The sequence below is a fragment of the Lepidochelys kempii genome, chromosome 17 (genome assembly GCF_965140285.1).
Source record: "Lepidochelys kempii isolate rLepKem1 chromosome 17, rLepKem1.hap1, whole genome shotgun sequence".
In the NCBI taxonomy this organism is placed as follows: domain Eukaryota; kingdom Metazoa; phylum Chordata; order Testudines; family Cheloniidae; genus Lepidochelys; species Lepidochelys kempii.
Window position 1 is genome coordinate 333,698 of NC_136396.1, and position 16,385 is coordinate 350,082.

Genomic DNA, 16,385 nt, shown 5'->3' on the forward strand with positions numbered 1-16,385 from the left:
GGGGAGTAGCTTGCAGAACTCTCTGCCACTTGACAGCAAGGATTGCAAGTCTCTCCACCCCCACTATGGCCAGTGGATATTGGCACAAGGGTCCAGGGTAGGATGACCAGACAGCAAGTGTAAAAAGTCAGAACAGAGTGTGAGGAGATAATAGGTGCTATATAAGAAAAAGCCCCCAAAATCAGACTGCCCTATAAAATCAGGACATTTGGTCACCCTAGTCCAGGGGCTCAAGCTGCCCCCTTCCTCTGCCACAACTAGTAACAGCCCCTATCCACAGAGGACTGGGGGCTAGATGGGCTGCTGGTCTCAGGGAGTCCAGATAGCCCCCACAGTCCAAGCCACACTGAGGAGAATGGAACAAGCCTACAGTGATAGAGGGCAGAAGTGGTGTAGGAAGACCACTGTGGTATTTTTCTACATTACAAACTCTGCTGGTTAGTCCTCCTGAAAAACACAGATTCTGTCAGCACAGCAGAGTGCGGGAGCCATAGGCAAACTAGAGAGGAAGGGCTTTAGTCCCCACCAAGAGCCTCCACCCCAGCTGGGAATCATGGCTTGGCAGCATATTTCTCCATTTAAAATAGACAGGAAGAGCTTGCACTGCCCTCAGGGCCGGCTCCAGGCACCAGCGAACCAAGCAGGTGCCTGGGGCAGCAAATGTAAAGGGGCAGCAGGACGTCGGACTCTGGGGCGGCAATCCACTCTTGGCCGGAATTCGGCAGCAGGGACGCAACTCTTCTTCGGTCGCTGGCAGCAATTCGGCGGCCACATCATCACTCCGCCTCTCTGTTCGGCGGGCAGAATTCTGCCTCCCCGTTCGACAGCAAGTTGTTGGTTTTTTTGCTGCTTGGGACTGCAAAAAACGCTGGCGCCAGCCCTGACTGCCCTCCTTTTTTCAGAAAAAAATTCCTTGAGTAACACATCTTTAAACCCCAGACAGGACACCCCACCACAAACCTGTCTCCCTTTTCCAAAGACCCCAGCTCTGGTCTGAGAATAGAGCTGCCACATGTGCAGGGGTAGGGCTAGAACACCCAGAATATTCACAGAAAGGAAGAGTGGCCCAGGCCCAACCCACAGTAAGAAAACTGGCCTGTGAAAAACAACATGAATAACCCCCTCAAGTGACATATGGTCACTCTAGAACTGACAGAACCCCTACTTTAATCTAATTTTCATGCTGCCCTTACTCCCTCTCAAATATCCACTACACCAAGATTAATATTAAAGACCAGCAAGATGTTCACATAATGGACTTAAGTAATCATATAATAGTTTTACCTACATCTTCTCTCTCCACTTGTTTGCTGCATTACAGCTAATATTAGATTGTAAATACAGGTAACATGGTCAGATTCTTATCTTACATCAGTTTTACAAACAGAGTAATTACACTGGCTTCAGTGGAGTTACTCCTGATTTACATTAGTGTGAGATCAGAATCAGGCCTTGTTTGTTCTGTAAGGAATCCAGAAAACTGTAGGTCCTCTACACATAATTCTATAATCACTAAAAGATTTTACACGATAGCATATGTATGTGGAATACTAGACACACAAGGTATAAAACAGACAACAGACTCCAAAAAGCTCTGTCTAAGATTTTATTAGATTTGTTTCCAATATGCCTGTATTGGAAGATTAGGAGACAAAAGGCACAAACTCACATTAAAGAAACAACAAGATAATCTAATAAATTCTACAAAGTGTATGTTGTAAAAGAAATAGCACTATGAACCAATCAAAACTTGTCAGGGAATCCCAGCAGGGGCTATAGGAGGATAAACCCAGAAAGGTGCAAGTGTGCTGGGAGTACAGAGTGTCACTATGACCTCCTCCATCAGATAAACTCCAGCTAAAACATCCCAGCCCATAGGCCTCTCCACCAAGGCACCTGCTTCCGATCAAAACTGCAGTGTTTAAAATCCAACCAGGGCACCCGGATTGGATCTGAAGAGAATGTGACAGCACAAGGATCCCCCTAGAACAAACAAACATCTGATCATTAACCCCTCCAGAAGCCAGCAGGTTTTGGGTTCTTGCCAAAGCCAAATGCAAGAGATATACAGCACACTAACACAATCAGTGAAGATTGTTACATTTCGCCATGCTCTTACTAGTGGGAACCAAGGATCAAGACTGCCCTTGAGAGAGGTCTCTACAGGATCTCTCTATCCCAACTTTGAGGAAAACTTTCACTCGGGATAAACATGAATTTTTTTTTAAATCATGTATTTAGCTTGCAGTTTCCTGCATTTTTTCCTGGTAATTACTGCTAATCAGGAAAGCTTTGTGTTTAAATACGAGCTTTCACCCTCATACACAATCTGTTTCTGATCCCGTCTTTAGAATCTGTTTCCATGGAGTTGAAATGTCAGCTAGAAAACCTCTTGGATAAAAACACAAAGTATCTAAGAACAATCATGTTATATATATTTTCAAGGTTTTCCCCAAGTTAAGAATCCCTCCTTAAACTCTGCTACTGACAAGATGTTAACAAATCAATGTGTTAATTCTCAATTAAAATATTCTAGATTGAGGGAACTCTAGTAAGGGGCGTACACTCCTGGACTCTGCTTCTCAAACCCCTAGAGAAATAGTGCCACAAAAACAACTTTCCTGGTCCCAAATAGTCTTGAAGATTAAGGTTTAATATCTTAGACTATTATTTAATAATGAGCTGGTTTTACTTCTACCTCATGAGTATGCTAAAATCCACATCCCAAAAACCCTCTGAGGTCACTGAGAAGGATCAGCCAGAGTTATCAGTACAATTCAGAGCTTATTGCACTTAGACATCTGTAAGGCAAAAGAACAGATTTACCAAAAAAAAAAAAAAAAAAAAAAAAGGGGGGGGGTAGGTGGGGGGAGAGAATAAACTGCCTCTTGACTGAAAACCAGCCTCTTCCTCCAGAGCAAGCCCTGTGCATCTTTCCCCTGCACCGAAAACAATTCACCCCTGCACTTTCATTCAGCATGGCATGGGATTGATTCAGAAACTATTAGCTGATGGAAGTTTGTAAGAGGCGGAGTACAAACTGGGCATACTGCATGAAGCATTACTCAAAAAAAACAACCCCCCTCCCCCCCAAAAAAAAAAAACCAGTGTAGAGGTGAAAATGGTAACAACACAGCTGCCTTTGGCATTTACATTTCACTTCACTTCACCCCAATACAGATAAAGGGAATGAAGTTTGATTACACAGCTGCTGGCGGAAGCAAGCCAAACACTGGCCTCTACCAATCAGCCAGGAAAGCCCTTGTTTCTCCTAGTCATGTTTCCTCAAGTATTTAATAAAGTAGTGTTTGTTTGATTCGTCCAGCTTATTTGATTGTCTAAAGCTGAGATACCACCATAAGGACACAGACTAAGAATGAGTCCTAGAGCTGTTTTCTGACACTCAACAACATCCTTTGCAACCCTAGGAAATTGCAGTTGTCTTGTGCAGAGATTGCTTGGTCTTACATTTTGCCTTTTTACAGCTTAGAAAGGCAAACTAAGTTCTAGCAATTTCGTAATGGGGAGTATGCAGAGAAGTATTATTGCTGAACAGCAGCACAGATCCAGGCATCTGAGCGTGATTGGATATGGAGATTATTTATGCCTATCAGCATCACAAAATTCTGCTTGTCCTGGGACACTCATTTTCTTTTGATGGGCAAACAAAATAGTGTTAGTTTTACAAATATGAGCAATCATAATAAAGGGCTGTCCAGTAGATTGTGAGATTCATCAGGTAAGTTATCATAACAATTTTAAAAGGCTGATTTATACACACAACTATAGAACACCAACATAGTTCCAAGGGCCAAAGGAAAGACGCATATCTAGACAAAAGATGCATTCAAGGTCTCAGCATTCGCACACAAAAGGACACCTGCTGTTCAGTCCCTTTAAGTTGTGTGTGTTTAGACAGACCAAGTAATGCTGTTGCAGTAGCCACGTATGATGGTATCTTAACAGCAGACTTGACCGTGGCAACACAGGAGTGTATTGGAGCCTGTATGTCAGTAATATCATTACCTTGGGAGCAAAAGTCAGAGCCTAGAATTCTGTGGAATAGTTTTGCACTCAAATAAATACTGACAATTCCCCTCTCCATAAATGGACACTCAAAGAATGGTGAAGGGCTTGGACAGGACAAAGGCAGCAGTTTATCCCAGTTTTGAAAACAAAATAAATCTAAAATCACCACATCACAAGACTAATTCAGCTAAAAATGCCACTTGGAAATCAAACAGGGACACATGGAAATTGGTCTGAACACAATGAAAAAAGGAGGGAGGAGTCATAAATACAGCAATCTATAAGTCACACGTCTCCAAGGAGCTGCCTCCTTCACATACGTGCTAACATTGGAGTGCTTAGTACCAGACTGTCTATTTGCTCACAATATTAAAGGGCATCTAGAATTAGCTATGGGAGATTTAAAATCGCCTGCCGATTGGATATAGAAAGGCTTGATCCAGAGATGGTCCATTGGTCAAGAGGGTGGAGTCTCTGGGCCTTCCTGCTGACTGTCTTGCAAACTAGGAGAAAGAGACAACAGGAAAACATTTTAAAACCATTTCTGAAATTAAATGTGCCAGTAAAGGTGCAATATTGACAACCCTGAAGGAAAAGTCCTTCATTTAGCGACAGACTGAACCCAGCATAAGCAGTAGCAGGACAGACTACTCCATTCTGTCCCATCAACAAGCCTGACCTAACCTAGCGCAGAGTTCAATCCAGAGTCTATCTGCAAATACTGCCAAAGAGGACAATTTATAATATAGTTATCCAGCATGTTCCATCCCAAAAGACCTGTGGGACAAGGCCACTAACTCATTTCCAGATGGGATGCAGTAGGTATGGAAGAGGGAGAAGCAGAGTATGGGGTTAGGTAATGGACAGGAACTGAATTCAACTAGCAACTCAAGCGGGGGCTAATGGAAGCGAAGAGGGAGATGGAAGTTGGAGCTGCCACCAGAAGCCCGGAGACTGAGCCTGCAACTCCCAGATCAGCCAACAGGTAGTATGGCAAGGAAACAGGAGAACATTCAAGGCGGTGACAGCAGAAGAAGGAATGCAGGGCCACCAGGGCTCGGTGCCACACCCCACCATTGGTAACCCTTCGAAACGTAGCTAAAATGGGGAAGCCACACTACACCAGAAATTCCTCTGAGAATGGAAACCTTTCCTTCCTTCCCCTCACTAACCCCCATCTTAGAAAGAGTGTACAAAACAAAAACTTACCCAAAAACTTTATTAAAGCAAACAAAGAAAAAACTGGAATTAATATGATGCGAGAACATATCTTCACTTTCCTTTTACATTCTTATCCCTTTCCCTGAACCTGGGTCTGTCTTGTCTATTTTGATTGTTTGCTCATCAAGGCACAGACCATTTTCTACTCTACATGTGTACAATACCCATCACGATATTGGGCAAAGGGAGGTGGACGATTTTGAGGAGCGGTTTATCAAGGAGGCAGGGTAAGAAGTTAGGTTCATTATGTTAAGGAATGAAGGGGAAGGGCTCATAGGAAAAGAATGGCAAAGCTATGATTTTAGTTGGCTTGAATTTTTAAAATTAAATTAAGATGATTTGGATGGATTGGAACAGAATAGGCTGGAACAGAACTAATACTGTCGCCAAAGAAATCGGGAACAATTTAAATATTAACAAAGAGTGAGATTAAGAAGATATGCCTATCATTTTACTGCCCATTTGGCTTGCATGTTGAACACCTTTCCCTTTGTCTATCTCACCTTTTTAGACTGTATGCTCTTTGGGGAAGGTACAACATCTTGCTCTGTTTACAAAGCACAGAGCACACTGTGGGAGCTACTGCCATCTAGATAAATAATGTACAGGCAGCTTCTATAACCTTCTACACTTTTTCCTCTTGATCAGTAGTGCCTTTCAGACATTTAGTTTCCACCATTTCCCCACTAATATTGCTGTAGTCATGGATAAAAACATTGCTTCCTATCCTACATCCACTCAAGTTTGCTTCATGTCAGCAGTGCAGAAGTATAAAAAAAGTTGTCCCCATTACCTGTACATTGCCTAGAACACTGGCACGAAGTCTGGCCAACAAGGAAAAATTGAAACATGCAAATACTTTGGTTCCAAGGATCAAAGCACTACAGTCAGCATGTCCACAGTGATGCACACAGAGACAAGACAAAAACAGAAGCTTAAAGAAACATCATCTATATCTTCCTTCTCTGTCCTGTGACCTATGGATGTTGCCCCAGACCTTTGCCCATTGATGAACATTGTTGCTGGGCACAATCCAGGCCAATACACCCTCAAATGTCCAAAGGGCAGGGCTGCTAGACTCAAGCTCATTTATTAATTATTTGAGACTATTGAAAAGGCCTCTAACAGGGTATGCAAAGTGATGGGTACATTACACAGAAATGAGGCATCAGTGTAACTTTGTGTTTACTGTTCTAATAGGATGCTTTCCTTAACTTAACTTTCCTTAACTTTCCTTACTGTTCTAATATGAGCACTTTCCTTGTGCTCACAAACAGTTTCAAATAATTCTGAAACAAGACAGTAAATTCAGTTGGCAAGGTGAAAAGTGTATTCATTATCAGGCAAAATGAGCAGCTCTACAGATTTCTGACTTGCACAATTTCTGTACCGACTCCTTGCTAACGTGAATCAATTTGATTTTTGCTCTAAATAGCATTGAATGCCAAAACAAAGCGTGTGACAGATACTCTGGGTACATACAGTGCACAAGGAGGAAGCCACGTTAGTCATCTGCAGCTGTCATTCCTTTCACAGGATCTTTTTCTCTCATCTGAAAGTAAGCAAGCATCTTTAGCTATTTGTTCCAACACATGCTGGTAATCGGCTTCCCTGTCAGCTCCACATCAAAGTAAGGGTGTGAAGGTGGGAGTTTCTTGGCCTCAGAGGTGAAGTCTCGCATCCCTGACAACTGTCCTAACGTAAAGCAGTTTGTAAAAAAAAAAAAAAAAAGCTGTGCAGGCCCCGGAACCATTTCTGGCAAAGCTGCAGCTCCTTTTAGGGCTCTGTTACCCAAAGAGCAAAAGGCACAGGGTACTACAATCAAGTACATTTTGAAGTGTGAAAAAATTACAAAGAATATTCATTGCGAGAGCATGGAAACTCCAGCACCAAACCTACATTTCTCAAAGCAGGGCCTTTTTTTTTTTTTTTTTTAAATAAAAACACACACACGAACACCCCATACCCAGAGACTGATTTTGCTGATAACCTACTGAGACTCATTGAGCTGAATACTCATTAGAGTAACGAGTGAGAAGATATCTTAATTTATTTTAAAATAGTCCGTAACAGATCTTCTAAATTACCAATGAAACCAATAAAAAAGTTGTTCCAGAGCAATATAAAGAGTCAGTGCTAACTAGGAAGCCAGAACTCAAAAAGTCAGATCCAACCACCTAAACCACCAGAAGCAGCATGACCTGTGTGGTAAGCGAGCGTATTGCATAGCAAGGGGGCAGGCCTTCTTTCCCCACCCCATAGTAGGTTTAGAGTACAGATACTGCCTCACAGCCCACACCTGCTCTCCTCCCCACTTACCTCATCCAGCTGTTTCTTGGTCTCCTCCTCCATCCTGCGAATGTCCTCCATAGTCAGATCAACCCACTTATCAAGCCAGCAAAACAACTGCCGGTGGAAATTTGTGAAAAGACGTTTCTCTTGCTGCAAAAACAAAGGTGAGGGAACAAACAACTTAAAGCTCAGGAAAAAGAATCCCAACAATTCAGCATGCAGAACAATATGTTTACAGTTAGTTAATGTGCACGGTCATAAAGATGTGTGCACTGGGAATTGCTACAGGTCTAACCTCAGTGCTTGCCATTTTGTTTTATATGGGAATGGGATCACTTTGCCAAGCATAGGAAAGCTACAGACGGAAAAAGAAAAAACCCAACTATTTCTGGTTCATTATAATTGAAATGCCCTTGCCAGAGAAACCATGGATGCTGTCATTCAGTGTTCTAGATTTTTAAACTGGACCATTTTGGGTTCTTACATATAGCCTGGGGTATGCAATAAGGTTTTCAGTGGAATTGGCTCAGCAGTCTCTTGAGACTACATAATAGGCTTAAAAGAGAAGGAATTAATAATTAGAGTTAGTGATTTGACATCTGTGATTCCTCTTGTTTAATTTGAAAGTCCATCAGCAGTGTCAGATTAAAGAATTTTGGGGCCCTGTGCATTAAGAGAACTCTCCCCCCCCATCACACACACACACCTTACCTGCCTCCAGTGGGGTCAGGTCCTGCCTTTGGGGGTGGGAGGCCCTGGGGGATGGATTGTTGGGTCCTTCCCCCTGGGCAGAGGGGGAAGTGGTGCTGGAGAACAAGCCCACCCCACACTCATCCTGCAGCAGCACCAGTCCAGTAGACCTGGCTCGGTTCCCCCCTCTGATCCATTAGCGCTCACTACAGAATCCAGACAGGGCCTTCCACCTACAATGCCCCACCTCCTTCCTGGCTCTGGGTTGGTGGATTTTTGTTTGTTTGTTTGGGGGCGGGAGGAGGGGGGTGCCCTGCACAAGATGGGGATCGTGCACATAGTACCCATTGACTAATCCAGGCTTGCCCATTAGATCGTTTCCATTCCTGGTGTAAGAGGCAACTGTTCAGTCATTTTGCCTTTATGTTCTATTCCTTTCCCTTATTCTCTGCTGTGTCTACTTAGATTGTAAGCTCTTCAGGACAGGGACGTTGTTATTGCGTTTGTTAGGTATCACGCCCAATTTGGGTTCTTGATAAACAAGCAGCACTGAAGAACAGCACTGACTCTCCCTCATCTACCTTCCTGCATGGCTGCTGCACCTGGAGACTGACAATTCCTGCCAAAGTCAACGGAAACATAACGTAATCACCCAATGTCTTGAATCCCCAAAGAAATGCATCTTTTCCAAGCGCCCCATCCAGTGACCTGCAGCTGAATTTTCATTCATGAGGCTAGGACAGTGCAATCCATTCCTTACATAAAGAGGTAAATGCCTCAGTTTGACTGGACCTTTGTGTGTGAGAGAAATTAAGTAAGAGTTCCAGGTTTGTTTTTTAAACAACAACATTGGTTTCAAGGAAGGAGTTATGACCTGGGCTTCAGGACTAGCAGGGCAGGGCAGGGCAGGGCAGGAGAATCATACTAAACACACTACTGAAGTAGAAGTGTGAGATTTTTTAACTCATCCTTAACCAGTTACAAGCACGTGAGGTTATTTTAACTGAAAGGCTTGCGTTATTTATTATGTATTATCCAGCAACATCCAAGATGAGTTAGCTGCTGTGCTCTGAAAGACAAGACACTGATGAAGAGTACAACGTAAGGCGCTCCTTTGTTCAGTTTGTTTGTTTTTTAATTAACAGTTGCAATCCCCTGGCAAGTCAAGTCATTCTCAAAACCAGAACCAAATTTTTTGGAGAAAAGTGTGGTTTATGGAACCTAATTATCCAAAGGAACCCCAGACACTAAGCCAGGGGTGGGCGAACTTTCTGGCCTGAGGGCCACATCTGGGTGGGAAAATTATATGCAGGACCATGAATGTAGGGCTGGGGCAGGGGGTTGGGGTGCAGGAGGAGTGCGGGGTGTAGGAGGGGGCTCAGGACAGGGGATTGGAGGCTCAGGGCAGGGGGTTGGGGTGCAGGAGGGGGTGCAGGGCAGGAGGTTAGGGGTGCAGTCTCTGGCCCAGCACCGCTTACCTTGAGTGGCTCCGGGGTGGCAGCAGCACGCAGCGGGGTTAAGGCAGGCGCCCTGGCCCCGCACTGCTCCCAGAAGTTGCCAGCATGTCCGGCAGTGGCTCCTGGGGGTAGGGTTGGGCAGGAAGCTCCACTACGTGCTTCTCTCACCTGTGGGTACCACCCCTGAAGCGCCCATTGGCTGCAGTTCCCTGTTCCCGGCCAATGGGAGCTGCGGAGGGTGGTGCGTGCAGGCAAGGGCAGCACATGGAGCAGGGATGTGGTGCCGGCCACTTCCAGGAGCAGCATGGAGCCAGGGAGGGCAGGGAGCCTGCCTTAGTTCCACTGCGCCATGGAGCTCACAATCCCACATACCGGATTGAAAGCCCTGATGGGCCAGCTCTGGCCTGTGGGCCATAGTTTGCCCTCCCCTGCACTAAGGCAATGGAGACACTAAGGCCTTACAAACATACATTATTAGGCCCCTCCCCTACTCTGTCTCTTCCCTCCAAGGCCCCACCCACTGCTCACACAGAGAAAGAGGAGGTGGAGATGAGCAAACGGGGTGAGGAGGAAAGGCCTGAGCAGCGAGTGGGGCCTCGGAGGGAAGAGGCCAAGTGCAGGCGGGGCCTTGGGGTGGGGTTGGGGAGTGGGGCCACGGTGCCATTGAAAACCCGATATTGACCAGGTTCACTTACCTTCTGTATAAAGTTCTCAACTTTATTTTGCAGACCCCACCACTTGAACTTGACTGTTACCAGTTTGTAAGCACACATGTACGGACAATCTGTCTGTTTCCCCAGCTCTTTCTGCAAAGAGACAAGGATGTTCATATGACGAGCTGAAATCAGAAACTCTGTAGGAACCTTTTTCTAGGACAGGACCCCCAGAACTTGTAGTCTACTCGTTCAGCACGCATACATAAGACCCTCCACTGACACAGATGAAAACACTTCCTCTCTTGTTTAGACAAATTAATACCCCAACCTCCATATGCCTGACCCATCCCAACAACCACACTCTAGTCACAAAAACAGACATGATGTGCTGAGGTCTGTGATCCACACCTTCCAGTTGGGGCCCAGAGGACCACGTCCAGTCTTGACAGATTTAAATTTTGCTGGGTCTTCTTCCTGCTTGTAATCCTGTTGTAAATATAAACATGTTTATCCATAAGAAACAGATCTTGGAGGACAGGTTAGTGTCTAGAGTAACTCAAACATCTCCTCAAGACCCATTTTTTCCATGAAGCCTTTAAGAAACTGGCCAAGAGGAAAAAAATTCACTTCCCCATGCTGTACATTAACCCTAGCTGAGTAAGAGTATTATAAAATTGATGTTACTTTTGTTACCCCACCAAATCCACTGGTATATTGTGTCTGATACTAGTTTGTAAGCTTTTCAAGACAGGGTTCACATTATCACCTGTATTGGGAAGCGACTAGAACACATGGCTCTTGTAAGAAATAACGTACACAGCACTCTAAGGCAGACATACCTTGTGTATTTCTAATCATCAATATTGGACAGTGCTATAAAAACAGCATCACCACAGTACTCATGTCAAAATGCACTCCTACACTTCCCTGCATCATAGAGAATATGAAGACACTTTGTTTAAATCCTTATTTTCAAGGCCAATCTTCCAAAACAATTGCTTTGGGATTCAAGTTCCTTATTACTCAGACGAGAGATTAATTTAGAAACTCTAACCCCAAATTTATTTATTTTTAAATCCCACGATTTTTTGGGGGGACCAACTAATTTTAAACACTTGGTTTTGCCAATACCCACAATGAGATTTTAATTGCAAAAAAGCCATGAAATTCAGATTTTAAGTAGATTTAGTGGCAGAAGAGCGATTGAGATGTGGCACCTTCTTACTGAGACTTGTTTGTTGTGCATATTACAAGTAATAGCTACACACTTTGGTGACCAAAAAAGCCTTTACTCCTGGCATCATTGTAGAGCCAATACAGTGTGGGAGAGCAAGCTGAATTGTTCTGGAGCAACAGACTAGTCCAGTTCCATTCAGAATCCAAACTGTGCCCTGATTTACACCAATGTAACCCCACTGGAGATATGGAATTAAACTGGTATCACTCAAATCTGGGTTTTGCAGTCAGTTTATTACTAGAAATAATGCAGAAACCACAATAAAACTTCAGTTGCATTCTGATGCCAGGCTAAATTAGAGAAAATACCTTTCTTTACTCCAGTTAAGTAAGTTTGACTTGAAAGGATTGAGTCACTGAACGGGGAACCCCACCATGCCATCTTTACAGATACTTTTCATTGCAGAACTGAACCTTAGGTTCCTACAGTGACTAACTCTTCCTGCAATAGGATATTAATTACATGATCACACGGCCCAAATATAATAATAAAAACACGCTATGTCTGTGCATCTAAGTTACAGGAAGAAGGCAGTTTAAACAAGATAACGCAACTTATTTACAGTCTTACTGACGCAGCATAGAAAAAAGTATTTTTTATTCTATTGCTTTCTGAATACCATGTCACCAACAGTGTTGGAACCTTGTAGTACACTAGATTTAATCAGCATATTAGTAAAACTTTAGACTTGATATTGAGGTGGAGCATTATCTATGGATTCAGATATTGAGTTTCCTTATTTATACAATCACAGAGACCTGTTATAGTAGAGTTAGTTTAAAAGTGAGGATCAGGAAACCTAGTGGTAAGCTTCAGAGTAACAGCCGTGTTAGTCTGTATTCGCAAAAAGAAAAGGAGTACTTGTGGCACCTTAGAGACTAACCAATTTATTTGAGCATGAGCTTTTGTGAGCTACAGCTCACTTCATCAGATGCATACTGTGGAAACTGCAGCAGACTTTATATATGTGTATGTGTGTATATAAAGTCTGCTGCAGTTTCCACGGTATGCATCCGATGAAGTGAGCTGTAGCTCACGAAAGCTCATGCTCAAATAAATTGGTGAGTCTCTAAGGTGCCACAAGTACTCCTTTTCTTTCTAGTGGTAAGCATTGCACATGGTTTGGATTCTTGTCTGTCTAGATTTATTTGACATGGTATATACCATATGTATGGTATATACCATTAGAAAGCAAGTGAGAGAAAGGAAAGGAATGGAAGAGGTTTAAAGTGCATAAACTTGGGAAACATTTTGAAAAATGTGAATTTAATGTTCACAATCATAAATTACCACCCTTTGGCATCACAACCATGAAACAAATCACTAGCTGCCAGTAGTATTTGGGCTAGTTTGGACTCCTTACCACTCCAACACACATTTTTGGAAAAAAAAAGGAGTACATGGATCAATGTGTTAAGAACAGTCTCTTCCCTCCCTCGCCCGCCCACCCCCATGCAGTCCTCTTCTCTTGCTCATCATCACTCATATTTCAAAATATCCAGATAAATGTGCCTCAAACACCTGTTCAAAGAATGCTTTGCATGTGTAATTTCATGCCTCGGATGTGACATGTAATTTCTGGGAATTACACTTGGAAGGTATGTGGGAATTATGAATTTTTTTTGGTGTGTGTGTGTGTGTGTGTGTGTGTGTGTGTGTGTGTGTGTGTGTGTGTGTGTGTGTGTGTGTGTGTGTGTACACGTACGTACACATATACTACTGATATGTAGATACAAGCTATAATTCCATGGAAGGGTTCTGGTGCCTAGACAAGTCACAAAGACAGAGCTCATGGAGATTTGGTGCAAGAACCTGAGATGGAATTTACTTATTACTGTAATTTAAAGGCCCTAAAGATCTGAATAGTGTGTCCATTTCAGACTATTGCATGTGTTATACTGAAACAAAAGCAACTTAATTCCCTTTAAAAGGTAAAGATACTGGAAAAAAGTTAATGTGAGGCATATAGCACTAGCCACCCAACTCCATAACCTTATTTTGTGAATTTCTTCCGGTCTCGCCTGTCCTCTTCTCCATTGTCTATTTTGTGCTGCTTTGAAATCCAAGCTCTTCAAGACAAGGACAATGTCAGTCCTTGCTAAGCAAAGTACTATGGCCAACTACAATGCTATATACAGATGAACAACACTTAACTAGGCATTTCTACCAAGCCCACCTTTGTAGTATCTAAGCACTGGATACAAAATTAAGAGTTACATCAAAATTGTCCATAAAGGACTCTACTGTTCTCTACAGTTTCCTTTAGCCCTCTGCCACGCTGAGCCAGTAAGAGTTAAACAACCAGCAGGCTGTGTGACCTGAAAACAACCCACAAGGATGTATTAGAAGAGTATTGAAATGGTAAACAGGGCTAGTCCTTGTTGAGTCATTACACAAAGTAAAACTATTTCTAAAGTGATCACTCTCCTTACAATGTGTATGATAATCAAGGTGGGCCATTTCCAACACAAATCCAGGTTTTCTCCCCCCTCCCGCACAAAACCCACTCTCCTGTTGGTAATAGCTTATCTAAAGTGATCACTCTCCTTACAATCGTTCACCTGCACATCTACCAATGTGATATATGCCATCATGTGCCAGCAATGCCCCTCTGCCATGTACATTGGGCAAACTGGACAGTCTCTACGTAAAAGAATAAATGGACACAAATCAGATGTCAAGAATTATAACGTTCATAAACCAGACTGAGAACACTTCAATCTCTCTGGTCACTCGATTTCTGATCTCAAAGTGACTATCCTTCAACAAAAAAACTTCGAAAACAGACTCCAACGAGAGACTGCTGAATTGGAATTAATTTGCAAATTGGATACAATTAACTTAGGCTTGAATAGAGACTGGGAATGGTTGATTCTTTATAAAAAGTAACCTATTTCCCCTTGTTTATTCCTCCCCCCTTCCTCAGACGTTCTTGTTAAACCCTGGATTTGTGCTGGAAATGGCCCACCTTGATTATCATACACATTGTAAGGAGAGTGATCACTTTAGATAAGCTATTACCAGTGGGGGGGGGGGGGAGACACCTTTTGTAGTGATAAACACCCATTTTTTCATGCTCTGTGTGTATAAAAACATCTTCTGTATTTTCCACAGTATGCATCCGATGAAGTGAGCTATAGCTCACGAAAGCTTATGCTCAAATAAATTGGTTAGTCTCTAAGGTGCCACAAGTACTCCTTTTCTTTTTGCGAATACAGACTAACACGGCTGTTACTCTGATACCTATATCTTGTTAGAAGTTTAACAATGTGATCTAATTAGCTTATAGACGCTAAACTTCTGTTCCAATCTATGATATTTCATTACTATATTCTATTGATTCAGAGATCAAAAGGAGATACTAACATGTAGTTAGAACTTGTGGTGTAATAATATCATTGTCTTTATTTCTCTTTAAAGTTTGTAGTAAGCTACCTATGAACTGTTTGAACAGTTAATTGCCTTATGCTAATAAATACAAGTAGTTATTGATGTGTGCTTAGGAAACACAGATTTACTTCAAAGCAACAATGTACATTACTTATTCTTGATCCATGGAATGCCCTCTGTGATTATTTGCTGCCAAGAGGTTATCAGCTGAACTTCAGCTATAGAGACAGGTTTCAGAGTAGCAGCCGTGTTAGTCTGTATTTGCAAAAAGAAAAGGAGTACTAGTGACACCTTAGTGACTAACCAAGTTATTTGAAAAAAGAAAAGGAGTACCTGTGGCACCTTAGAGACTAACCAATTTATTTGAGCATGAGCTTTCGTGAGCTACAGCTCACTTCATCGGATGCATACCGTGGAAACTGCAGAAGACATTATATACACACAGAGACCATGTGTGTATGTAATGTGTATATATGTGTCTCTGTGTGTATATAATGTCTTCTGCAGTTTCCACGGTATGCATCCGATGAAGTGAGCTGTAGCTCACGAAAGCTCATGCTCAAATACATTGGTTAGTCTCTAAGGTGCCACAAGTACTCCTTTTCTTTTTGCAAAGATAGACTAACACGGCTGTTACTCTGAAACAAGTTATTTGAGCATAAGCTTTCGTGAAATTGGTTAGTCTCTAAGGTGCCACTAGTACTCCTTTTCTTTCAGCTATAAAGAAACTTTCGAGTCTGATCCTTACTATCTCAGATCTGCTTAAAACTTTGTCAGGGAAAGTCTAAATCACAAGACTGAGGTCTCCAGGTCTATTCTGGATTAGCCCTGCAATTCTCATGGAAGAATTTGAACAAAACTATGCACACGGACTGCCTACTGGGCTATAACCTATTGAACAGATTCTAGAAGGACTTTTACAAATCAGCAGCCTCACCATCTCTGCTATGAAACTGACATAAGAACATGATTCATCGTCGTATATATAATGATCTTTTAACCACAGTAACTCTTTCTTTTCTTTTTAAATAAATCTTAGATTTAGTTAATAAGGATTGGCTTTAAGCATGCATTTGGGTAAGATCTGAAGTATTCATTGACTTGGTGGGTAATGTGTCCGATCTCACGGGATTGGTTGAGCTTTACATATGGTGAATAAGGTTTTCACTATATCAGACTAGGCTGTCTGGGTGGGAGCCAAAGCCTGGATTGATTAAAGGGAACTGTGTTTTTGCTTCTTGGTAACCATTAAGGTGTTACAGAAGCTGCTTGATGAAATCTATTTATAAAATAAACCACCAGTTTTGGGGATCATCTGCCCTATGCTTTTCAGTTTGCCCTGATGAAGCATTCTCAGTGTAGCCCCTCCAGCGACCACAGTCACGCCCCCATTAAAAAAACTCTCTCCTTCCC

General features: G+C 42.6%; 1 protein-coding gene across 1 annotated transcript in view; it reads right to left on the minus strand.

Moving 5' to 3' along the window:
• Window positions 1–1,592: 1,592 nt before the first annotated feature.
• The window catches only part of PITPNA (phosphatidylinositol transfer protein alpha), a 47,411-nt gene continuing 32,618 nt past the window's right edge, over window positions 1,593–16,385 (minus strand). Inside the window, exons 8-12 of the mRNA XM_073315828.2 lie at window positions 10,754–10,831; window positions 10,385–10,495; window positions 7,570–7,692; window positions 6,733–6,802; window positions 1,593–4,532 (exon numbers count right to left, since the gene is read on the minus strand). Coding sequence (XP_073171929.1) covers window positions 6,755–6,802; window positions 7,570–7,692; window positions 10,385–10,495; window positions 10,754–10,831 — 360 coding nt within the window. The 3' untranslated portion in view covers window positions 1,593–4,532; window positions 6,733–6,754. The remainder of the gene's footprint in view (window positions 4,533–6,732; window positions 6,803–7,569; window positions 7,693–10,384; window positions 10,496–10,753; window positions 10,832–16,385) is intronic.